The sequence below is a fragment of the Rhyacophila brunnea genome, unplaced genomic scaffold (assembly GCF_057557595.1).
Source record: "Rhyacophila brunnea isolate RB1 unplaced genomic scaffold, BYU_Rbru_1.0 scaffold_22, whole genome shotgun sequence".
NCBI lineage: Eukaryota > Metazoa > Arthropoda > Insecta > Trichoptera > Rhyacophilidae > Rhyacophila > Rhyacophila brunnea.
In genome coordinates, this window is record NW_028232882.1 from 34,911,016 (window position 1) to 34,938,913 (window position 27,898).

Sequence of the window (27,898 nt, forward strand, 5' to 3'; positions counted from 1 at the left end):
ACATAACACACCACGCTGTCCAAACGGGTTGGCATGTGGTTTTCTGTCTGGGTTTTTCTTCCCGTAGCCAAGGGGTCTCTCGTTTTAAGGCGCCAGAGTTTCGCCTTTCACCCTTCTCTATTAGCTCCAGATGAGTTACAGAGTTACACTGTCACAAGACACACCACATCTGCATTGCCCAGGGGACGCGACGTGGAGGCAGAGATAGGATTTGTTGGCCATCTGTAGAGTAGCGTCTCAACATTTTATAGAAATGTACCTATTGGCATTAGTGCATTTCATTGAGGCCCTAGCCAACCATTTGCCTCCATATAATACCTAGGTTTTAATAATTATTATCAATTCCTCAAAAATATGTTAATAACATAATAATTGAAGTTTATAAGTAAGTTAATCTAGGTAACTACCTACCTATTCTAATTTCAATTTAGCATTACACAGTGTCAACACGTCTCGCCGTTACTTAATAATAATTATTTATGACATTCATTAGGTACCTATATTATTTTGTACAAATTTCCTTAACACGAATGCAAAAAAAATACTGAAAATAAGAATTTTATAAAAATCAGGGGGAGGTCTTTCTCTAAATAAGAAAATAAATTACTTAATCAGGAACTTAATAAGTGAACAGTGATTGATGTTGCACGAAAAGATTTCGGGATATATTTTAGAGCTTGCGGGCGACATTGGAGATGCCCATAAACGGAGCGTTTTTTTTTACTTCGTGTAACATTAATTTCTCTAGGCTTTTTTTGACAGGTCAGTTAGCATCGTTTTGGTACCGTTTCGCTCTCGGTATGTTTGTGCGCACGTATGAAAATTGTTTGAATTTCAAAAGGGAAGCTACCAAAAACAGGTCATCGAAATTCGTACACCCATCGCGTTTCTCGTACATGCGCTTACTCTGTTTGCGGCCGGGCGTGCTAAAATGAATAACAATCCGGACGGCGAGAAAATTCCAGCCACCAAGATGTATCCGATAGACTTGGCTCAGAAGATCACGATAATAAAAGGAACGCCTTCTTCCGATTCGAAGGTTCCTCATCTTGTGACCGGTTCCAAGTTGTCAGCGGCTCCTGGCCAGATAATTACGCATACGCTTCCCCTCAGCCTAATGAGACCGTCAACCCAGATCATATCTCAAGGAATCGGTTCTCAGGCGAGTCTTTTGATCATGAAAAATTGTCCACATACATTATTTGACCATTTTATAATCATTCCCATTCATTTATGCTAAAAATTTCAAAGAAGAATCAGTTATTTTTTTCAAAGTTGTTTTCAAAGTGATATCTTATCTCAAAAATTTTATCAACAACATTTTTGGGATTGCCATATTGTTGCAAACTATTCCCTTTAACGAATTTATTATCTAATGGAAAATTTGTAAAATTATTCCGTTCTCTACACTTATGATAAAAATATGCTAGAAATATTTGGCTGTAATTAAAATTAATTAGCTCAATTATTCCTAATGGTTTTTGTCTAAGTACCAATTTGAAAATTTTTCTGATATTGTCTACCTTTTTTGTGCATATCAAGGAGTTTTGTTTAGTCAAAATTCTCTAAAGTCTCATTTGAAAGATTGATATTAATAATATGAAACAATGATGGGGGGGGGTCTGTAATGTACTTTTGATTCTGGGACACAGGTTCGAATCAAGCTGACCAAGTCATGTTTACAAAACCGACACATTTAGTGAATGACTTGGAAGTAGCAATCCTTGTAAACTCTGTTAATACACGTCCACACTCTGGAGACCCATATTCTCTCTCTTGACGCTCAAATCGTGACTGGTCATGTCGTAATCATTACTAACAGTAAACCATGAATATCATAACTGCATACTGATGTTGAATATAATATGGGTAGGCCATGGCCCCCACATAATGAAATGGGCTCCCTGGTTAGGATCTTTGTCGGGCCCCCCTACCTATCGCTAAGGTTAAAGACAGTGTGACGCCTTACAGTAGCGTTTTTCAAATGGTGTTCACGGTAAAAATATGGATATGCAGTGTATTTTTAGCACTTAAATCCACTTGAGTTGTCAAGTATCAATACACAATTAAAAATTACATAGCATTGCCACATATTTTAAAATATTAATATTATTGAAGTAAAATAGTGCCGCGCCACCTACTAATAGCGACTTTTTTTACTATTAGAGTAAATTTGTGATGCGTGTCTATCTCACTTATCTGGTTGACTCGCCACGCCAGGCCCCCCATGAGTTCAGGCCCCCAGGCTAGAGCCCTGTCAGCCCCCTCTTGTGGGGTCCATGGGGTTGGCTGTAATCCTTCTGTTTAATTCAGGGATTCTTAACCTGTGGGTTACAACCCTAAATTGAGTCGATTAGCATATTGAGTGGGTTGAGGAGCATTTTCCAAAATAATAACATTTTTTGATAATAAATAGCATAAGTACTATACGTTGCAAATGTACAAACATCATTTTTAAAAACATTCAGAGGTTTTTGAAGTAAGAATTACTTTTTCGTGGGTCGGGATTCCAAGACTTATTACCTCAATTTGAATCGCGGCTCAAAAAGATTAAGAAACCCAAGCTTAATTCCTTTCAAAATATGAAAAAAAAATGTTTGTTAGTAATAGATTAGTACTTGTAAATTTCTGGTAAAATGGTAAAAGATAAAAATAACTTTTAGTAGGTAAGTATTTCATTTCTTAAAATTTTGAGGGCTATATTTATTTGTTCATGTAAGTAATAAATAGTCTATAATATAAGTATAAAATATAAGTCTAAATAGTTTTCACGTTGCGTGGAATAAACAATCAATCTTTAATATAAAAACTTAAAATCCTCACTTAATCATTAATAATAATATGATTCACGTTGTTTGTGTGTCAGGCTCAACTGGTGGGCGGAGGACAAACCCTGACAGGGACGGTTGTTGGAGCGAGTGGTGTGGCCCATCCACTTCTCCAAGGAGCCCAGATTGTCAGCCAAGGAATCCAGGTAGGCAGATAGTTAATCTACATTTCCTCTAAAACAAAATAAAGTACCTATGTACCCTTATTACTATTATAATAATAGAAAGGGTTAGCATCTTCGACTATAGATACATCTAGACGCCACCCATTGCATTGCTAAATGAAGCTGCGTGCCGTATGTTTGGTTTGTGGGCGAGCGAGCGCATTCGTACACAAATGTTTGAGACCATAGACCATTTCATTAGTGCTCGCACTAGACGCTCAGAATTAAAATATAATTTTCTATTTTTTTACGTCATATAGTATTTTTAAGCGGTCAAAATGCAACCATTAGGTAAAGATATCCATAATTTAAGTTATTTTAAAGAAACACTAGGTCACTGATATTACAATATATAATAATATACAAATAAATCATCACGAACATGTATCAACTTACCTATGAAACGTAATACCATCTTCTTGCTTATCAGTACGCTTACCACATTTTAATATAACACACAGAATCATCTTTTCTACTTAATTAACTAAAAATATTTACCAATGACTTTATGTTTAACACAAAAAATATCAATTTTAGCAACACGCACTCGCATGCTTAGCAATGCAACAAACTAAGATTTGGCGGCGACACCACAGCAAATCATCTCACACATCTGTAAACCTTTTATCTTACTCTAGTGCGTGTCGCTGAGATTATAAGGGTGCCGAATACTTTCTCACTCCCACTTATGCATCGTTTTTGTTCAGGCCTTGGTTAGCATCAAAATTTGTTTAGTTTGCTAATTTTATATTAATCAGATTAATTGTGTCACATGTCACGTGAGTTGTTGGAACCCAAAAAATTCAACAGTTCGGTTCCAGTAGAAAAATCAAATATGTTTCGGGTTTGCTTCATTAAAAAAAATATTCATACATACTTAGTGCAAGAACGTAGCGTAGCGTCTAGCGCAACTCAAACGTATAACCGTGTGTGAAATGTTCGTAGACAGTGTCTTTTTTGAGGCATATTACACACTGTTATACGTTTGAGTTGCGCAAGACGCCGTTGCCCGCCCGTCACTGTGGCCAAGCGCTTATACCTAACTAATTGTTGATATTACATTTTGAATAATTCTTATTTCGAAACTCAAAAAATTATTTTCATCCGTATTATGTTAGATATCCTTACTCAGTGGTGTGAGTATGTTATGGATACCACAATTTGTAGATATTCAACAAAATTTATTTTATTTATGATTTGGAAAACATTATGTTGGAATATTTGAAATCACTGACTCCGGTATGAGTGAACGAACCAAAAATAATGTAATAATAATTCTCTAAAAATAAAACCTGCGGAATCTTAAAATTTTTGAGGGGTTCTGGTCGAAGACAATCGTCAAAATTCAGAATCAACGATTCTGGCCCCGGTTTCAAAATAATCAAGGCGTTCTAGGATTCGGTTCCGGTTTCTTTTCCAACACTGGCAAAGTGTATATTCTTGATTATGTAAAGGTTTATCATTGTGTGAGGTAAAGTAAAAACGGAAAAAAGAATGTCAAAAATTAATATTTCTGCAGGATAATTCTAACATATCGTCACCGTTCAGGCAAAAGTCACCAACCCTGAAAATGGCAGTTTTGAGTTGAGTATGTCACCCGAAGCGTAAAATTCTGTTCTTTAAGATGCAAAACTCACCACGGTACATTAGTTAGTAAAATTTTGCTTAAATCCGAATTATTTGTTTTTCACTAAATGACTTTCGATAAAATCTTAACAAGCAAAAGTCATTATAGGTGAATAGACATTATTTACTCTATAAAAAAATAAATCCTTCGTTATAAATATACAAGCAAAAGTCACTATACTATGGATGGTGAGTTTTACTGATCCTTCTTTTGGCTAACATTGTTCAGATTATTAACAAGCAAAAGTCACCAAACCATAATTGAGCTACCTTGCCTCCTTCAAAACCTTCCAGATGTTTTAATTAACATCAAAAAGTAAAAGTACTTTAAAGAAATTATTAAGAAGACATGAGAAAATAATTTAATGTAGATAAAACCTTAAAAACATTAAACTCTGATGTTTTTAGGGTTGGTGACTTTTGCCTGAATGGTGACGAATCACTTATCTCCAAAATCAACTAAATGCACTATTCGGTTTATACTCTGGATGTAAACACCCATTGAATAACGACATGTGAATTTGCTAGTCGTTGGATTCGAATCCGCAACCCGTGGCTTCAAAAGTGGACACTCGGACTCTTTGTCCATTGCGGGGAACTTCTTAAATTTTTTTTTTTTTTTTTTTTTTTCCCCCCGACCATGTCCGATCCTGATAGGATCATATGGGCCTCCACAGAGTGGAGGTTTGTATTGACAGATTTTGTTTTTTACGAGAAATGGATGTCAGCCACTTGCTCAACCTATTAGGTCCATACCCTGACACACACCAATTGAAAAACAATATGTGTACTTGCCAGACCCAGGATTCGAACCTGGGACCCACGGCTTTATAGTCCAAATAAATGATATGCCATGTTAATCGGATATTTTTATTGGTGTCATAGAGTGGAGCTCCTGGCAGCGGAATGAGTGGACAAGGGGCAGGCCAGGGCACACTGAGAAGTCTACCGGCTGCCGTGCGAGTCCTGGCCCCTCTGAATCTCCCCACGCTCCCCCTACCGCTGCCTCTGCAGCAGCACGGCCATCTTGCCACACCCCTCAGCGCTGTGTCTGCCAGACCCATAAGTAGTAAGGCATTTCCATTCACCTTTCTCTGCCATGTACACTTCATATTTATTATTCTGATTGGATTACATAAGGCAGGGGTTCCAACAGTGTTGACCCCTGGTTCAGATATGCCTCCAATGATTGTATTTTTTGAGCGAGCCTGCAACAAAATTTTGATCAACGAAAAGAAACCAATGTGTTTTTTTTGTGTTAATCATATCCGTTAAAATATTTTACAATACTTGTTTCTTTTGCTTTGATATATCGACACAAACTTTTGATATTCTTTAAATAAAAAATATACTGTCACCGTGGTCACATATGGAAGACTTCTCAGTGACGTACCTATTATGGCGGCAGCGCGTGCTAGATGCGTATGTAAATAATGTATCGGCTCTCCTTTTAGATGCGACTCTTTCTTCTTCGCAATAAACCAAAAGTTTACTAATACTAATTCTAACATCACTCCTGATAGTTTTAGATATATTTTTATTTTAAAAAGCTTCAAATTACGTAAATTGGTAGATCCATTTACCACGGCGGTGTAAAATGAAATGAGAAATTTGGGGGCGTTCCTCATTTAAAAAACTGTGCAATTAGTTATACTGGAGGAGATTGTTAGTTCACAGTTTTAACACGTGGACCAGAAGTTCTTGTTCGACAATAATTATGTATTCATATTCACAGAATTATAATATCCAAAAAATCAAATTATATAGTTTTTTATGAGAAACAATAATGTCATAAAACCTCATGTTTCCCCTGAATGGCAACAATATAATTTTGAATGTTGTTTCACTTAAGCCGCGTTGTACACTTGGACCGAGTGCCATCTAAGAGCACTCGTATGAGACATCTTCATACTAATAAATTCGCTGTAATTCGAAATTTTCGCGAAAAAAAAGTCCCTTGAACATTATTTTCATATAAAACGATACCTATAATTCGAATTTCGTAATTTGAAATGATTTCAGAGTCCCTGGCATATAAAAATATTCAATAAATCGTAATAAAGTACACTATTTCATGAGCCAGTCATTGAAAATTATGACAGATTTTTCTTAAAACATCAAAAATTACTTATTTTATGAAGGTAATAAAAATAATCGTGACATTTTATGACTCAATTCGGTAGGTACATCTATGATCGGAAACGAAATTAATGAAAATCAAAAAATTGTTTTTCAAAATTTAAAAATTTTTCCCCCATACATTTCATATTTCGTAATTCGAATTTTTTTTCGATTTTCGGTCCCATGGAATTCGTATTAACGAGGTTTTACTGTATTCCTATCCAAGCTAACTTGGATGAGTAGGACGCGGTCCGAGTAGCTTGGATAGGAATAATTATTATGAAGCTGTCACTTGGATGGCACTCGGTGTACTTGGATCGTACTTGGACCGTTTCAACGCACTTTTACTTACTATGTATTATTGTCACATTTTGGCAATTGAATTGACCATGATAATTTCCTTGCAGCGATATCTACATCTGTGGCAGCAGTGAAGCAAATAACCACCAGTTATCATGTACCTAGAGGTAAGTCAACGGACAAACTAATCATTTGAATATCGTAAAATTAAAAGTAAATTACATACCACGTTTGATGTTAAACAGAGCATAATATGGGCCTCCACAGAGTAGAGGTCATATTAAGAGATTTTTTTCACCAGGAATTGTTAACTATGTATCCGCCCCAGAGACGAAGAGTGGGGTAGGCTATGTAAATCCGACATAAATAGTGCACACAAAATTTTGTCAGTCATACTTACATGTTTGATTGAATATTAAATATTAACAAATACCATGTGCAATTTGTATTCTTAGTTCAATGAAAACAAATAAGTATGTCTGACAAAGTTTAGTGTGCAGTATTTATGTCGGATCTTCACAGCCTACCTCCACCCTTCACAACTGATTCGCCCAGCCCATTGGGTCCGTGTACAGGATCAAATACACATTTCAGATACAACATGCATTTTTTTTAAACCGCAGGTTCGAACCTGCGTTTTATTTGTATTTATACATGACAACCTTTCTGTCCACTAGATCAATATTTAATATATTATGTCACTTTGATTCAAACACAATTCCAACATTTTTTCTGTCTTGAAACCTGCAAAATTATTTTAATTCTCTTCATTTAAAATTCAAATCTAATTGAAAAGAATAGCTATTTGGAAAAATAGCAATGCCATAATATTGATTGTCGTCTTGTTCAGGACCAGCAGCTGTGGCCAGCTTAGCCGTACCACGGGGATCTGCTGCTCCAAGAGTGTCCACTCCATCGCCAGGTTAATATATATTATTCTTTTGATTCATTCATCTTCTCACCATATTTTAATCTTTTGTCCTTTCAAAACATTCTTTTGCATTTAAGTTGTATGTATATGAGATTTCTGCTATTGCTATTGTAATACCCCTCATATTATGTTCTCAATCTATGTTTACAGCATGGTCCACAGGAAGTGCACAGATCAGATCGGGGGCTCTTGTCTATGCCCCGAGACCGCCTCGGCCGCACACATTACAAGTAAGTGCCAATCAAAACTCTAGTCGATTCTATTACACTTTTGTATACACTTGTAGTGTTAAATTCTATGTTTTCCGTCAATATACTCAGACCCCTTGATACAATTTTGGTTCCTTTGATGCAACTATAAAATATATTTTATAATTCGAATCTACAATTTTGTAATTAGAATTTTTTTTTCTGGGTTAATCTGACAATATTGATGTCAAATAATTTAGAATGTAAATATCATGGCTTTTCTTTCAGATAGCGACAACACGTCCTGCTTTAAGACAAGTAACCCAAGTTAACACAACAGGTACGGGATCACATTAATTTAAATACTACCGCAGTTCTAACTTAGCGTAAGGTGTGATCGATTAGTTTTGAGATTCAAGATTGAATCGAAATATATACGTTGGTGTGTACGGTAGATAGCAACGACATCAGCCAAAATATTAAAATAAAACAATGGAAACTGAAGCCTCACCCATTTGTGATGAGTAATTGATGGCAACCAAAAATATAATTTTTTACCTATGGCAAGCTAGAAGTGGGGGGGGGGGGGGGGGGGGAGGGTCACTGCATCGAATTTGCCAAGTCTGAAGGGCATTAGTGACAATTTGTAACTGTTCAGAAGAGCAATTTGAAATTTATTTTATTGGTTTTGTCATATATTTTTCATTAAATGGCACTTTGCCAAAAAGTGGTTGTAACTTAGTCATGCAGTAACTATTGTTAACACACTTTTGGGCCACTAAACATGACATCCTAAATAATCTAACCGCATAAATGACTACCTACCTACCTTTTGATTTAGCAGTCTCGCTATGTTAATAAATTTTTGAAAATGGTTTAAAAAATCAAGCGAAACTGAAATTCTCTGGGTCACAAGTTTGGGAAATGTTGGTCTATATTATAAAATGTTGTTTTTTTTTGTTCACAGTCGTGGCTAGAGCGATTCGGCCAGCTAACATCCCTTCACCTCAGAGAACACCCCCTCCTCAAGGTAACAAATGAATTCTTCTAAAATAATCATCACTTATTCTTAAATGTTTTACTTCTAAATTATGTTGCCAATATCTTCAGATTGTAAATTTTTATTGTCTTTTTTAGGTATACAAACACTGACTCCTGTGAGATCAACTGTTCCCAAGGTTGTCCCATTAGGTCAAAGAAATTATCAACCGGGAAAGGTAAAGTAGAACCAAGCAATTCATTATTTTATTCATTGTGTTAAAATAAAATTATAGAAACAGGAGTCTTTTGTGACACTACAGCTTTGTGATGAAATGAAACATGGCCACCTCAGGTTGACAGGGGTGTGAGCACCAAACGGCTCGATGCCTCATCACGTTATGTTGAAGGTCATTACAGCAGGTTATAAAATTGCTGGAGACAAATGCTGCGATTACATTATGATCACGTCATGTGCTGTCACGGCGACAAATTTTATGGTTTCGTCATTCCGCAGAATATTTTGAATGATCACTATCTCTATAATTTCAATTATGGAAAGTGCCATCTCTAATTTATTAGTATTTTGAATTATTATTTATTATTCATGGTAATTTCAATTAATTCTAACAGTTTCTACGTGTGCGTACGTTAAAATTACTTGCAATATTGCACCCATAGATAATAGACTTTAACACCAGACATAGATAATAATTTAATAGAAAATCCATAGTGTAGGCATGCAGAACATAATAAAAAACATTCATTGGGTCATGCGGTTGATGATGTAGCGTGATACACGTAAGGTGACCTCATTGTTGTTCTGGCCATTTCAGCAGATTTTGCTTGAACTGACAATGTTCGTTTAAAGGTTCAAAATGTGCTACGGTATGGAAGCGTTAGTTTGATAACATTTTAAATACAAAAAAAAAATGACATTACACTTTTTTTTTCCATAGCGGCAGCTTACTGTGACAGCACATAACGTGATGATGGTGTATTCGAACCTTAACATTTGAACTACAATTGTTGATCACTGAATTTATCGATGAGAAACATTTAGTTTACGAGGTGGTCTGTTCAGTGTGTTGTTCGCCCACGGTGGTATCTCATGTGCCTACCAGCAGCTGTTAGAATTATCTGAAACTTTTACACTAGGTTATTTAAATTAGGAAAAAAAAGAAAGAATTATTGATACGTTATATCCTTTACTTATGCATTAGTATTTTGGTAACACCGTCTATTCAATCCACTGTTTACCATTTCTATAAATATATCACAATACCGTGAGGTACGATTGTTTTGGCATGAATAAGACATCGTAGTTGGAGGTAAAGTGATACAATAGGCTCAATGTACGTTCAGTCGACAACAGAAATAATTAAATGGTTCCACTATAGTTATTAACCCTTTTACTCCCACGGGGCCGATATTTCGGCCCACCATACCTATGCGAAAACTCCATCTGGGCCGATCCATCGGCCGAAAGTTTGGAACCAAATTTACGATTTATTCCAAATTTTTTCCCGTCATATTTCGTTCATGTAGACGAAGCATTATATTCACTGTGTGTTGGGTGGTGACTAACATTTATTTTAGTGTCGGCATTGTTTATAATTATGCCATACCCTAATAACGAGTAATAACTCACAAGTCATAATTGCTCTGCTGTCGAACTTGAGACCAAAGAGGGTCATAAAAATAATAAAACATTATTTTTATGACACATTTTAAATTCTGATATTTCTTTTAGTTGTTTTATGATTCATATATCACATTACAAAATGAAATTTGTAATTTTTGAACTAACAATGGATGCCACTGTATTTTTGGTAAGATGGTGAAAAAATACATGAATATAAATAATATTATAAATGATTTAGTGCTTTGAGACTTATTTTTTGAAATTACTTCATTCCATATCAGTTAGTCGTCGATACTGTATCGAATTCTCTTGCGATTTCGTGAATTGAATAATATTCTTGAATACCTTGACACTATACGATTTTTTTTGATTACTTTATAAAAATTCTATTTCATAGAGAAATAATAATATGTTTATTTTTTTTTTCTGTTACTACATAAGGATAGATTATATTATAAAATTTGATATATCAATTATAAATAAAAAAATGTTGTCACACTTGTTTTGTTGTTCAAACATAGTTTTATCCGTTCATTTCTAAATAAATATTGATACATTATTTTTTTCTTTTGTTTTATTGATGTAAACTATCAATATTATTACTTATTATTACTTTATACACCATTGAGAACACACAAAAAAAGTTTCAAATTTTTAAAACATGTGTAGAATTAGTTATTTAAAAAAAACTAAATCGACGATTTGTTGTCAAAAAACGCTTGGGAGTTTTCGCATATGCTAGGCTAAATCAGCTGGGAGTAAAAGAGTTAATTCACTTATTTTCTTAAATTTGATCATAAATGATGTCGGCATGTAATATTATGTTGCTCTCTTAGAAATCTAATATATACAGTAGAACCTCGTTAATTAAGGCCATTGGACCCGTTTTTTCCTGTCTTCTCGGAATCGCGGAAATGATAAGCATGTTTAAAACGAATTGATACACAATAAACTCTTTATTTATTTAAAATCTAATAAATAGTATTCAACTAAAACGTTCTGTGTCATTAAAATTTTTCGAATCGCTTTACTTTTTAAAATAAATGACAATTAGTCAGTCCTGTTTTCGAAATTGGTCAAAACGACTGTCACGCCACAATGAATGTTGAGCTTAATAATAGTTTTGCAGGTATATATTGTATCAAAGAAATAGGTAAAACAATACATTTCATTGATTAACTCACGTACTTTTTTTAATTTCGGAAAAATAAAGATTTTAAAGCCATTTTAGTTTGAGTATACATCAGCCAATTTTGAATGATTTTTTCTCACAAAATAATATATACTGCACAATAAATTTTTTTTTTTATTATAATATAACATTCACGTAATACTATAAATAATAATTAACAATGAAAAAATAAATAAAACCCCATACATTTGGTATAATTAGTGACGCTGTATTACTAAAACACGTCGTACATTTTCATGTATTTATCCTGTTTTCAGACGTTTTAGAAATATAATTATTTTGCAAAATTATTAAAAAAAGGCAATTTGATTGATTGATCCATACAGTTTTTTCATTCTTTCGATATTAATATAGTTAGTCGGCGACCAACTGGGACGCAGTGAGGACGTGTTTTTTTTCTTCCAGAATTTAGTTCATCGCGGAATATTATTTTGACAGACGTAATATTTACATAACAACAGTGTTAAACAAAACTTAAGCCAGTCACAGGGTTGCCACATATTTTATAAGGTAGCTTGCGTGAATTTCTTGAAATCAAAAATATGTTTATTAGATTTTTGTGCAAGTTTATTCAAAAGATAATTTACTAAACATTCTTTGAAGGTGGCTTCGTATTATACATGGGAAAATCATGAGCGGTACATTAGCCAAACCATGCGCTGGTCGCCGTCGAAGTGGAAAAACATCTCAAATGATTGCCCAACGGTACAATATTATTTTGTATCTTCAGATAATCATGCCTTTCCGTTAGCAATTTATTTTATGATAATTATTATTTTTATAATTATTTTTATAACACACCCATGATAGCCACGCGGCGTAAGTGTTGGCTTATTGCGTCGTGGGTCCCAGGTTCGAATCCTGGGTCTAACAAGTACACATATTGTTTTTCAATTTGTGTATGATTCACAAGTATGGATCTAATAGGTTGAGCAAGTGGCTGACATACATTTATCGTAAAAACAAAAATCTGTCAATACAAACCTCCACTCCGTGGAGGCCCATATGATCCTATTAGGATCGGATACGGTCGAAAAGAATATTATTTTTTACTATCCTACAGTGGAGTAGTTGGCATAGCGCAGTGGGTGTGGGTTCGAATCCCACGTCTGGCAAAATTACATGTTTTTGCAATGTGTGTTTTATCCAGATTAACTACCATTCCTCATAAAAAGTCTGATAGTATAAGCCTCCATATGTTCCGCTGAGGAGATAATGGTATTTAATGTAACATAGTTCGTTGCCACCGGGGCATTTTAAATAATGTAATAATTAACGTGATATTTGCCATTTAAAAATTAATTGCGCATAATGCGCATTCCACTTCCCCGGTGCCAATGAGTTAGTTATCTAGCCGCAAACGCATTATTATTTTATATTAATTAAATGTTAGAAATCAAACATTTAAAAAAAAATCAGTGGACAACCCTCTTCCAATGTTGACATAATGAATTCTATTATTATCGGCCCATATTCATTATTATAGGCCGGCCAGGTGTTATCAATAATTATAATCATACACATTAAATAGTTTCTTAATTTGGATACCTATAAACAATTTTTGGATTGATTTAATTTTTAATACGTGTATTGTTTCAATGATATAAATAACACATATTTCACTTCCCGTTTTTATTTATTATCTATACTTACTATAATTTCGAAAATATATTTGGATGTTTGTACCGTTGTGTCGGTTTTTGTTTATAAAAATCAACAGGCGCAGTCGGATTTCGACAACATTTGGAGGGTAGACGGCGGCTGACGAGCCGGAGTGCGTGGTGGAGGTCTCGAATTTCAGATTGAACCCGCCTCTTCTTCTTCGTTACATACATATTAATTACATATTAATACTATTTATAACGTTTGTATATTGTGGATTCGATTTTAATTTAGTGTTTTTTGTTTGACCTTTACTCCTATTAGAATTATTTTCATATTGGCATATTGTATTGCAGATATTTTAGATAAATGTATCCACGAAGCGACCCTGTGCGAAGCCGGGTACTTCAGCTAGTGTTATAATTATATTGTTTTATTAATTTTATACTTTCATTTATTTCCGAAATGTGCGTCTATTGGGAAACCGCTTCAAGATTTGGATGGACGCCGCATTGTAAATTTTAATTTATTTTTTAATCGCCTCATTGAAATATCAAGTCATTCAATTTTTTTTTCATGACTATGGCAAATTTATTTATATTTTCCGAAGTTAGAAGAGGATCTGTATCTGAATTTGTTATTAAGTGTAATATGTGTGACTTATCTTTTACTCTCAGTACGGATGAACCTAAAGCGAAGCAAAAAGGGTTAAACGTATAATTTGTAATGAGCTTATGAAAATTATTAAAATTATATTTGTTCACACTTTCGTTTTTTTTTGTATTCATACACACCGAATTTGCCGTGGGAAAATTATATAATACATAAGTATATATATTTCAAATACCTCAGAAACCTACATAAGTATTAGATTTTTTTTTGAAAAATATTTGCACTGAATTTGTTCCTACAATATGATAGGTTCAAGAAAATGTATCACTTCACAAATTCAGCATATCAATAATATGACGTTCTTATTTGGAGGTCTACTATTTTTATTCTTATAATTTATTCTACCTACTACCTACAAAAATCTATATAATTTGTTAGGAAAAAAATATTATTTATTAAATAATACTCGTACTTTCGAAACCCCTGATTTCGCTCAAACTTCGCTTAGGCGGCAGACAGCAGACAGCAGCATATTGCACGTGTACATTAAAATGTTATAATATAATACTTCTATATACCTATACAATAACATGTTTATTTTGTTCCAATGCTTGTCGCTTACGTCAAATTTGATTCTTGCAAATGAACCCATAAGCCTTAATAAGAACACTTATAATTCGAAATTCGCCGTAATTCAAAATCTTCGTGAAAAAAAGTCCCTTGAACATTATTTTCATATAAAACCATACGGTACTGTTCGGTTATACCGGAGCCAGCGGAAAACGCATTTTGAAAATAGCCGATAAACTGGATTATTTGTTAGGTTAACCTAACCAAACCTAACCTAACCTAACCTAACCTAACCTAACCCAACCTAACCGAACCTAAACTAACCCAAACTAACAAATAATCCAGTTTATCGGCTATTTTCAAAATGCGTTTTCCGCTGGCTCCGGTATAACCGAACAGTACCAACCATACCTATAATTCGAATTTCGTAATTCGAAATTATTTCGGAATCCTGGCATATAAAAATATTCAATAAATCGTAATAAAGTACACTATTTCATGAGCCGCCAGTCTTTGAAAATTGTGACAGACTTTTCGTAAAACATCGTAAATTACTTATTTTAGGAAGGGAATAAAAATATTCCTGACATTTTATGACCCATTAACACACACGGAACTGGAAATTTGGTAGGCACATCTATGATCGTAAACAATATTGATGAAAATCAAATTTATTTTTTTTAAATTTTAATATTTTCCCCCATACATTTCATAATTTGTAATTCGATTTTTTTTCCGATTTTCGGTTCTGTGGAATTTGTATTAACGAGGTTTTACTGTAATGATGTCCGAACTGTTGAATTAAGTTTCACTATTTTTTCTAGGTGGTCGGTGTTGCTACATTGGGCTTGAGACCGGCTATTATACCTCCACGACCAGGTATGTAATACGATCATAATTAATAATGTAGAAGCGGGTTACAGTGTGTTAAAATTGCCGTTTTTCTATGCAACTTCAGGCTTTTGTGAAAGCCATATTTTATAAAATATTGACTACAGTACTCTCTCGGTAATCCGCCACCCAAAAAGCCAGACAAGTGTCCAATTAGTGAAAGCGACGGATTACCGTGCATACATACAAAATAGTTTTTTTGAGAAATTTATACTAGCAAATATGGTTTTATTTACAATCAAAATCAAGTATTTACTAAATTATACATATTTATAAACTAAGTTTATTAACTAAATATTAAACAGTAAATCACTTGACACAACCAGTTGTAAAGTGAGGCAGATATTCTTGAATGGCTTAGGATTCCTGGCTTTTCCTATGACCAAAAGCTTCAGTTTGTGTGTCCCGGTTGCATTGGAGCACGGCATAATTATGATTCGGTCCTTGGGCACTTTCCTCCCTGGTACATTACTTTCTTCACGATGAACGCACGTTTTACAAAGAAGAAGTTTCCAAAATAAACCCGTCTCATCTGCGTTGTATACTTGTACGCGACAGACTACTGAATTTGACAATCGAATACCGGCGAATTATAGAGCTTGATTTTGTGCTTTCAACTGGTAAAAATAACAGCGGATTATAGTAGTTGTCGGATAATCGAGGGGCAGATAACTGAGAATGTACTGTATTACACTATAAAAGATTTAAAAAAATATTTTTTATGAAAGATATTTGTCAATGATCGATTTATTGGCCTAATATGTGTTTAATGTCTCACAGGCAGTACTTACTATTATGAAGTGTCGAGCGGCACAGCCGGTCCGGCTAATCAGCCCCTTCCAATAAAACCTATAATCCCGACGCCCATTGTGACGGCTATCCCGACCCTCTCCATCGCAACGTCTGTTGTCACTCCGACGCCGCCTCCCGCAATGTCAACGTTATCGTCCATCTCTTCGATTTCTTCGATGACTTCGATGTCGTCGATGTCCGCGATGTCATCAATGTCCTCGATGCCCACGGCTCTTTCGGCTGCGCAGATTCTGACCAGTGTGCCGTTGCTTGCACCTGTCAATTCTTTTGGTAAGTTGAAATCTGTATTTTTTTTAAACTGCTTTATGTGTACCAAAACACTTCTGCGAGTAGGGTTCCTTCAATGATCAATGGCTAATGGCTACCAAAGATGTTGAAATGGAGCCTAAATGTATGAAATCAAAGCCAAAAAAGGACTCTGGTTAGAATGATTGAGTTAACTATTGACTTTGCATTGCATTTGAAGAGATCTTCAAACTTTTATTATAACATTTCACTATAATTTCAGATTGACCCAATTAGTTAATTACATACATGATTCTATATGAGACTATTGTCATAATAAGCCTTGACTTGTAAAGTAGAGAGAAATAGGTAATGGGCTTTGGTAACATGGTGCCAAATTACGTATTCATTATTACTTCCATATGTTTGTTTCTAGGCGGAAATATGAATACGAATACAAATGAAATGAGCCGCGCCCCGATCAGCCCAGGAGGTCCTCAACGACCATCAATTCTCCGGAAAAGAGATAACGAAGGGTAAATATTTTTTTATAACGGATATTGTTCAATATTTAATGGTCGTAACTAGTAAACTAATCGATGCAAACAATTTTCCAGATCCCCAATGAAATTGCAAAATATCCCGCCCGCTTCGCCTCCCCCCTCTCCCGGCGGTTCGACGACCGTGTCGGCCACCTCCACCCCCGAACCGGAAGACGATGACCACTCCACCATCACGCCGCCTCCGCCCAACATTGTCAATAACTCTCTGACTATCAAGAACCTCTCCGCTGCGATGGCGAACTCCAATAACCTGATGGCCTCCATGTCTTCGCAGACCACACCCTCCCAGCAGCAGAATAATGACCAGTCTTCCTATAATAATTGCTCACCGCGGAAGAAGCCCAGAAAACAGTTATTGTAAGTAGTTTGACCAACATAATGTATTAGTAAGGGATGTAAACCGATTTTTATGTCGCGTCGTTTTGGTCTAGCATGCAAGTTTCATAAAAAGTGTCAGTACAGTCGAATAAGCATCATCGTCATCCTGAAAAAAAAATTGTAGACATGACACTTCTCTGATTTACTCTTGCGAAAATCTCTAATCTCTAGTGAGAACAATGACATTAATATGGACGAAGCATCTAGAAAATAAAATGACACTCACTTTGTGTCGGGTCTGCCGGATGGCGAAATTCATAATTTAATATCGGTATCCTACGCTCAAATGAACATTCTGCTTGCAAACGGTCTGGCGACACCGCTGGGTCTGCCCATACAAAATTTCTGACTGTCAGGTTTCGACTCTACCGTTATTATTTTGTTACAAAATGCCAATGTGCCTAGTTAAAAATTGTAAAAAAATCTACTAAACACTCCAAGAAAGATGGGATATCATTTTTCATGTGTTAGTATTATTTATTATTTATAAAATGCCATTATTCATCTAAATATTTTAAATTAAGTATGATGGTTCAGTGTATTTCACTGTCTATTTATTACCTTATATTTGTCTTGAATTATCTGTAACGCATGAGAGAAAACGAGAGTGAGACGGAGAAGACCAGGGAACACAGAATTAATGGGAATTGAAATACTTAACGGGTTGTGGAGTAACAGGAAACCGGTCTCGATTGTGGAAGAATGTGGGATAAACTTAAACACGTGTCAAGAATATGTCATTCTAAGCTTGACTACCTAATGTAAAAAGATATTTAAATACACGGAAGATAAGAAAGTGGGTAATCATCGAGCTTTGATTATTCTCTGATACAACCTTCCAATAGTAAACTTGCAGTAGAACAGCTTTTGTGGTGTTAAAGTTTCAACTCAAAGCTACTTACTGTAAAACATTTTTTTTTACTGCAACCAATCCAACAGTGCTATCGTTGCACTTGCTGACTGTATTAGGATATAGTCAATTTTTGGCGGTAATAATTTTGAATTACAACGTATTTCCCCGTCAGGTTAAGCAGTGAAGTGCATTGCGGTTCTCGGGTGGGGGATTTCGAGTTCCCCTCAGAAGGCACTCCCTCCCATTCGGCGCCTTCTCCCCCGACGGCGGATTTGCACACTAATCTTTCGGCCAATACTACCACTACGCCTACGTCTTCCCTGCAAATGGATACGGCTGCCGCTCAACCTGATAAGCCGCCAAAACGTGAGTATAACTTTTTAAGTATGTATTTTTGGCCAATAATATTAACATGACAATAATTGTTATGCAGACGAATCTTAACTGAAGAATGAGATGATAAAGATGTCAGCTAGGTGATAATAACCGTGAAAATATTATCATTTCCACATCCTCTGGGAATATCCTGAAGTGAGTGCGTAAAAGGAAAAATTATTTATATCGATCCAACCAGATGTTGGTCTCATTGCGTCATCCGATCTGGTCACTACAACGTCCAGTTTTAATACTTGATAAAAATTGTAGTGTCATACGAGGAATGAGTCTTCACATAAACAACTCGAAATATTAAAATTGACATTCGTGGTGTTGCTGCCAAAAGTTGGTATGTCGATAATTTAGGTATTTAGAGTTAACAACGGATTATGTGTCTGTATAAATATGTATGCTAGAAAAAAAATTCAAGGTCATTCGATATATACAACATGTCGTCGTTAATTTTCTACAAACACATATTATCTCATTTTTTATCAGCTTGAGTTGTTTGATGTAATGAATTCAGAATTTGAATACGCACATATTCCACTAACACGTATCTCAAAACATACTTTATAACCTAATAGATTTAAGCAATTACATAAAACTCGTATCACAATAAAAGACTTTTATAAATATTATAAACTCGTATCTTGAGTTACGTGTTTGTAAGTATACAGAATACTGAACTCCGACAGATGATTATACTGAAGCTCTTTCTCGTAAGTCAAGATACGTGTTTGCTGCAGTAATATTCACAGTAAAGTTGTAACGCATTCTCGTATCTTCGACAATATGACTGATCGGTTGAAAGTATAGTGCGATAAATTGAAGAAACATAACATTTTTTTCATGAAAATATGTGTAATTATACGAAATGGATATTTCATTGAAGAAAATTTATTTCTAAATTTAAAACCGAAAGAATAAAGTTGTTATTTGCCTCTCCTGAAAAGTTGTGTATTTTGAGATACGTGTTGGTAGAAAATTACCGACGATGTACATAAAGCACAAAGAAATTAGCATTATGCCTTATTTTATAGGGCATGTCAAACTTTCAAATTGTAATTATGTACCTACTCCATAACATGATTTCGACACTTGCCAACTTTTGGCAGAAACCCCACAATACACAATATTGACATTGATAAAAACAGAAGAAGCCATCTTTAATTTTAATATTTCTTTTATCAACACTGAATAGATATTCCTATATGATTTGATAAATGTAGCATTCTTTCTTGAAAATACATTTGCAAAAATCTTAGATACATATTTATTCCGAGGGAAAATCTTGGACTGACTGGGATACGAATACACGTCCATCGTTTGCCTGACAAGTGCATTACCCCCTGATATACAACCCATGTGCGTTCCTTTCAAATTTCATTAAAGACATACTATGTGGATGTTTTCTGCAGTATTTAAAATTTTATCATGGAGAATTTACTATGTTTGATTCATAGATGGTGTAAGGATTGCTCCAAATTTGGGTGTTAACGTTCTTAAACTTACCAATAATTTTTAATTTTGAATTGCTTTGATTTAAGAATGTAGCATTGTTAATCCCAGCTGGTCTTCTGAATGTTCAGAGCCGTATCCCGAACAGCTTTTTTTCTTTATGTATTGATATTTCATTTGATCAGATGTAGTCCAACTTGGTGCCGGGTGGCGGTGCGGTTGGCGGGCGACGGCGCTGCACTTCACGCGTCCCACGGACGTACGCATCCGCGAGGAGAAGCGCCCCTCCGTTGTGGAGCTTGCCTCGCAGCGACAGGTGTTGCAGAAGGCCAACGGGTGGAAGCTGCATCACCTCACCGCACAGATGGATGATCTGGTAAGACCATTATCTGGCCTTGTGCGCCATTTTGAAACACTGTGAAATAGACGATAAGAATAAAATTAATCATTGAGCGTCGATTATTTTCGGGTAAAACCATCCTATAGTTCTCTAGTTTTGAATTTTTAGGGTTTTATTTCAACGCTACATTCTCCTGGAAAAATTCACTCTTTTTAAAGTGAAACTTTTTGTACACCAAAATCGCCGATATAGTGAATCTGGCTGCAATCAAAAAGCATTAAAGCTGACTCAAACATAAATTGTGCACACTAAACTTTGTCAGTCATACCTATTTTTGTCGGATCACCGATAGCATACCTAAACTATCGTGGTCTGATTTAGTCAGGGTTTATTTGAATTATAAAAACTAACCAGCACCATCTGCAAATTGTATTCTTAGTTCAATGGAAATCAATACTTTTAACTGACAAATTTAGTTTGCATTATTTATGTCGGACCTTAGCAGTCAACCTCCACCCTCCGCCGCTGGTAACACTGAGCTATATCCCCTTGGCTCGGATTGACTAAAATATCTCCCGTTACTCTTTGTTATGTATTGTTTAATATTAAAAAAAATAATGCCTATGGTTGGGCTTGAACCGCCATCCTTTCGACCTCCAGTCGAACACTCTACCACTGAGCTATATTTACATGCTGATGATAATTAGTGTAAATCTTAAGGATGGAAGTTCAGGCTATGATGCATAATATTATCATAATACAAATCGTCTGTTTTTTTGTTTTTCAGAGGGAATTAGAATTAGGAGTCTTTGACCAGGCTGCGGCCGCTTTGCAGGCTTTGGAGTCCAAACCAAGTCCTGAACTTGACAGGCTCTGTGAACTACTCAAGGTTGGAAATATTTTTATAATCATTTGAAACATTTCAATATATGGAAGATCGGTTCCAACGATGGAGAGATATACAAATTAATCTTGAGCCGCCAAGTCTACGATTATGTCGTCTATATTCTATATTACCGAGTCTATTATAAAGACGGTCATTTTTATGCGTTCAGTTGACCATAACAAGTCTGTCTGGCTCACATAGATGTCATAAAATAGAGAAAATGGAAGCTATGTCATTTGTAATACAGTGAATTCATAATACATATTGGCAAAAAAAAGTTGTATATGTTTCATTTGCTATTGTTTCGATACATAATAATCGGCAATAATAGTGCAGCATTGTTACAACTTAATTTTGTTTACATCGGTGAAAGGCTATCGTTATAATTAAATAATGGATTTTTTTAAATTACTTTTATTTTAAAAAACATTGCGATATTTTCAATTCAGCCGATTAATAGAAAATGTCCTAACTAGAGATGGAAGAAAGCATTCTGTAAATGGGTTACATGTAAATCGTACGTATCAGCGCAGTTCAGTTGCCGTCTAGCATTGAGATCAAAAAATTACGCGATGTTCGTGGCCAACTGTATACATACAAATTTCTAGACAAGCTCTAAAAGAGTGAGCCTAAATAAATGAAAGTGAAACTAATGTTTAAATTACCTGCAAGTTATTTTGCATTGCGAATTCATAGTGATGCAGTTTCGTCTATTTTTGGGGTTTTCGTAGACCAATATTACATATACCACAAGAAATTAACAAGAGAAATCGCGTTTTACTTTGGTATATTATTCCATTTTAAGTTATGTCTGAGTTTTAGGTCCAGTATGTAAAGAATACTTGTACAATTCACAGGGTAATATTCAGCGCAGCAAAATCGTAGGCGAGGGTGTGGCGGAGGCCCGCGCCAACGTACTCCGGATATTCCAGCACAAGGGCTACGTCAGCGACATCCTCGCCCGCCAGGCCGACAAGCGCTGCTTCAAGAAACACCGCAATCAGTGCTGACCCCCTTCCCTCTAAGGAGACCATCCCCGCCTCCTCACATCTTCTCCTTCGCATCCCCACTGGTGGAACTTTGTATTTAAATAATGGTGAGCCAATCGATGGCATTTAATTGTGTACATTTGACTCTCGTGACAATGGATATTAGTTTTAATTTAAATTGTGTTTAGAAATAATCATTTTGAGGATTGTGCATATTAAAATTGTTGTTATATTGCATTTCTATGCCAACTGATGTTTAGTGTATATTTTACTATTAATAAAGACCAGATTACACTGTTGCAATATGTTGCCATAGTAACAGCAACATTTTGTTGCTACCATATTTTTTACATAGTATGATATATTTGTATCTTAGATGCCAAGCCCACAGGAGGCAGGGTAGCGACGGGGCGGCTTGATTTATCATTGCTAAAGTTGTGATTATATTGAGATGCACGTCGCGTACTGTCACGGTGACAAATTTAGTCTATGGTTTCGTCATTTTGCAGAATATTTTGAACGAAAGTGCCAACTCTAATGTATTAGTATTTTGAATTATTATTCATTATTCATGCGAACAGAACCCAACCTGCAGACCATAGATAATAAACAACATTTTTATAGAAAATACATAGTGCCAACTGCTAAAAACAAAAAACACGCGATTTTGACATGAGTCGAAAATAATATGTAGGCTGTAGAAAATGATAAAAAATGTTCATTGAGTCATCCAGGTGTCGATGCAGTGCGATACAACGTGAGGTGACCTCATTGTTGATTTTGCTAGCTGACAATGTTTGTTTAAAGGTTCAAAATGTGCTACGGAATGGGAGCATCAGTCTGATAACATTTTAAACACCAAGAAAAATGACATTACACATTTTTTTCCCGTAGTGGCAGCTTACTGTGACGTCACGTGATAGTACGCGACGTGCAGTATAATATAATCGCAACTTAAATGTTCTCTTGAACAGTGATGTCAAGATGCTGCCGTTATGCTTCCTAAGTTAATTAAAAACTAACATTTTACTAAACTGGATAGTGGGGTGGGCATATACTTTTTGTATGTGTTAAGCAAAACAATGTAAGTCTTCGTAAATTCTACACCTCGTGTAGACGAGATATAGATTTAATGGTGAATTAGTGGTTTAATCGAATTACACACTGACGATACAGTGATAATAGAAAATTATCCTACTGCATTAGATATTGATTATATGTATCATATAAATAAAAAAAATATTACATTGTACTTATAACATTAATTAAAATTGCTAAAGAGTCTAGAAAAATCTTGATCAAGTAGTATTCTTGTGTTGTTTAAGTTGTAACAGTGTCATCTAGTCTTTAGCTTGTATCGTGCAACAAACTTGTACATGCGGCATTTCTCAGCATTATTTTAGGCAGTTGTAACTTATTTGTTATGTTTACTTATTAATACGATTTACGCACATAACGATCTGAAGGTTTTATGCACAAACGTTCGTTCCGATTATCTTTGTTTTAAAACGTCACTTTGATCAGTAAAAAAAGTCAATTTTTCAAAAATTATTCTTAAAAGGGCTTATTCTGGAAGTAAAATACAGTAGGCACTCGGTAATCCGGCACCCATATTTTTTCACCCATACCGGATTGTCAGAAATGCCGGATTATTGGATTTCTATAACAAATACGTGTTAATCTATCAAGGTCGGGCACCGAACTGCCGAGCGAACGGCTATCCGCTCTGTAATCCGGCAGTTTAATGTGAAACCTGCCAGATTATAGAGCAGGAGAGCTGAGTTGCAAAATGCCGAACTATTGGACGTGCCGGATTGGTGAACGCCGGATTACCGAGCGCCTACTGTAGGTGCTTTATTATTTTTTCAATTATCTGGATTTACCGTTCTCTCCAATTAATCCGGACAATCGAGGTTCGTACTGTATTAAACAAAAATATTGAGTTAGGAATAATAATAACACCAAATATTTTGCGGTGACATTTGAAATAATAAAATATGAGATTTGCCTGGCTCATTATTATTTCATTTGTTTGGCGCAACTTTATCACATCACATACTCTTGTAGGTTCCTTTTTTTGTTGGTGTGTTATAACCAGCATGCACCTATCCATATCACATTGCTACTCTTAAGTCGAATTTTTTGACAGAATCCTTTCTCGTAGTGCCATTTACAGCCATAATTTTTAAAAATGTATTAATGTCTATAAATTGACAATTTCAGTTTGTTTATGAAGATTTCTCATTAACAATAAATGAAATAAAAATAGATGACGAACAACATCACAGACTCTCATGCCCTGGATCCATTTTCCAAATATATGTAGTCATTGAAAAAAATGTAGAAATATGTCTATTTTAACGTAACACTTGTAATCATTACAAACTGTGATAAATATCACTGACTGAATTTCGTCTTGTTCTATCTCCATTTTAGAGAAATATTCAGGTCAATTTGAAAGTTTACATTCAAATAAATAAATGACTTATATCTTCTTTGGCCATATCCGCCCCTTAGCATGTGAACACGCGGCGCCTCCAAGAATCCCTGTCGCTCGCCAGTCTTCTTGTTTCGTTCCAGGTCAAACAAGCATCCCGTAGCTCCGTCTTATATACTTGACTTATGACTTATATATACATAATATAATATGTATATGTTTACAATTGTGTACATATTTAATTTGAAAGAATAACTTGTTTTGACAAAAACCATATTAGATACAATGCTTTTCCTGTGTTTTGTAATTACATTTATTTGAGGATTTTTGCAGTAATTGGAAGTAATTTCACGTTGCTGCTGATAGATAATAGTAATTTACTAAGAAATACTAAATCAGATTTTTATAATACATAATATTATTAACAAAAAACTACACTAACATTTACGAAAATGCGATAATCAATGTCGAATGGTGATTACAGTATTCAAATTCAAGTCACGTTATATTAGTCACATGAGTCAGAGCGCTAGATGGTATTGGTCAGAATTAAAAATAATTACAAGATAAAAAGAACTTTTTATATACAACGTTTTTAAATTTTCTGTTGAATCATATAAACTTGACTTGACTAGCTTAAACGATCAAAAAAATTTGTACTTGATAGAAATAATACTGAAATGTCATTTTGACATGTCATATTGATTTCCATAGTAACGCATGTATATATTAATAATTTAGTTGCTAGGACCCCAGACCCCTAGCAACCAATAATAGTGGATTGGATTACGGATTTCTTCCGAAATAACTTTTCATACAAAACAGAATTAACTGAAAATGAATTCAATTCTACTTAAAGGTGGCTAAAAGTATTAAAAAAATGCATTGGCATCGTGTTCTGATATATTCTAAAAGTTTCAAATGTCTAGCTAGTCGGAAAGTTTGTTAAAAATCGGTTGCAAGATTTGTACCGGATAAACTACCACCGGACAAACAAGAATACGGGCTAAGAAAAACGTGGTAATAACAGTACGCGATAGAACAAAATGGAATGAATATATTTTTTTTAAATAATATTGATTATAGAACGATATGGAATTTGAAAATATATTTGAAAATGGCGATAGAACAAGAAGAATCATTGCAGATGTCGACAAAATATTCCCTGCAATAGAGATGGAGATAAACAGAGAATTTGAAAAAGAACAATGTCGCATTTAAAATTCAAATTTTTCTTGAAAATGGAATTCAGCCAGTGATTTGCCGTGGTGTATTCCAAGCGTTATCTCGGGGTTATGAAAAAGATAACGTTTCTTAGGGCTCGATGACATTGAGCTACTTGTTGGTGAATTTACAATCTGCTTGTAAACTAGCCCAGTTGTCATCACCGAACAAGTTAACAAGCAGATTATAAACAATCTACCGAGAAAAGTTGAAGGCCGGTCTACTTTTACACGCTACTCGCTGGCGTGTGGGACGGTCTGCATCTTCGCAGTAGAGCGATAGTGGCGACCTCCCCGTAAAAAAATGAACTACGTCCTGTCAAAATAGTCGCTAGCTTGTGGCTTCTGAGTGAGTGGAAAGTTTTGTGTCATCATCACAATCGCACTAGCTGACTCGCCCACTTTTAAATTCGCCAACAAGCAGCTTGTAAAGTAGCTCAATGTCATCAAGCCTTTAACAATGACTCTGCCAGCTGCACTAATTAGGAAAACCGTCAAGCTGTTATTATTATGCAAAATATTTTTAATAAATTCGTAGGATTCAAAGATATATCCGTATCACAATGTTGTTATCTGGAATACAGAACTATAACAAAAAGGTGTTGCGGTGTTACGTGGTTGGAATATCTCGGTTAAGAGTCTTTTTGTAATAGTGATTACATTTATAATGCCACCAGTGATTTTTCAATTAAAATAATATAGCAAAATTAGTATATTATGTCTGCAATTTTATATGTAAATAATATATACATAATACAAAATTGGCCAATATTAGTCTAAAGAAACATGTAAATAAATTGTACATTAATTATTATTTATATGAGTTGTGCGTAGCAGAAGTTGTAATGCTCTCAACTCGTCTATTATGGGTAAATGTGCTCTCGCTTTATGCATTTTGTTTTGTTGACAATCAAAATCGGAAGTTTACAAATAATGAACTATTGCAAGTTTGAGTTTTTGATTAAGAATTAATTACATGCTGTTCCTTTTTAATTATAGCATTATTACGCACATATAAAGAAACAGAATATCACTCCCGTACATATATATTTGTTATATTTATCGACAAGATAATCTTTTATCAAGTTACATTACATGTTTTGAAGGCTGCTTGAAGTGATAACAACTTAAAAATTTAAATATATATGTTTTTAAAACGAACTTCATTTTAACACTTTTTACATAGAATGAAATAACTTTAAAACACCACCTACTAGAAAAATCTTTTTTGAAAAAAATACGATGCCCAACGGGACTTGAACCTGTAACCACCTGAATTCGTGCCAATTTGCTTTACTAATTGAGCTATGGGCATCCTACTTAATTACGATGAATTTAACTAGAGTCAAAGAAACCTATCGTAATTTTTAACAATTTTGAGTTATGTATGGTACTGGACATTAAATAATGACATGTTACGTTAAGTGACAAAGAAACTTTTTCACACTTTCTTGTAAATGTCTGGAATGTAAATTTACTTGTGTTTGGGGTCTCCTGTAAAGTAGAGAAAAACGAAATACGTTTCTTTGACTCTAAGGGGCCGAATTATTCTTACATGAAATGCTTAACAAATTGCATTAATAATGTTGACTATCGGTTTTGGTGTTTTAAATTAAGGTATCATTATTTCCCCTAATTACTAACTGACGCCCGGATCACTCCAAATTTTTAGTTACAACGTACTTGCACTTGCTAATAATTTAATAA

General features: G+C 34.8%; 1 protein-coding gene across 2 annotated transcripts; it reads left to right on the forward strand.

Annotated features, from left to right (window-relative positions):
- Nucleotides 1-207: 207 nt before the first annotated feature.
- Sap130 (Sin3A-associated protein 130) lies at nt 208-23,759 on the forward strand. Of its 2 annotated transcripts, none has more exons than XM_085949524.1 (17): nt 208-1,162; nt 2,867-2,974; nt 5,504-5,687; nt 7,147-7,206; nt 7,890-7,961; nt 8,121-8,200; nt 8,447-8,498; nt 9,126-9,188; nt 9,296-9,375; nt 15,582-15,636; nt 16,429-16,731; nt 17,123-17,222; nt 17,304-17,606; nt 18,653-18,846; nt 20,502-20,692; nt 21,444-21,545; nt 22,400-23,759. In XM_085949524.1, exons 1-17 carry the CDS (start codon nt 932-934, stop codon nt 22,550-22,552), a joined length of 2,331 nt encoding a protein of 776 aa, XP_085805650.1. In that variant the 5' UTR covers nt 208-931; the 3' UTR covers nt 22,553-23,759. The 2 variants fall into 2 exon arrangements, with proteins under 2 accessions (XP_085805650.1, XP_085805651.1); XM_085949525.1 differs by having other exon boundaries at nt 743-1,162; nt 20,508-20,692; nt 22,400-23,437.
- The last annotated feature ends 4,139 nt before the right edge of the window (nt 23,760-27,898 follow it).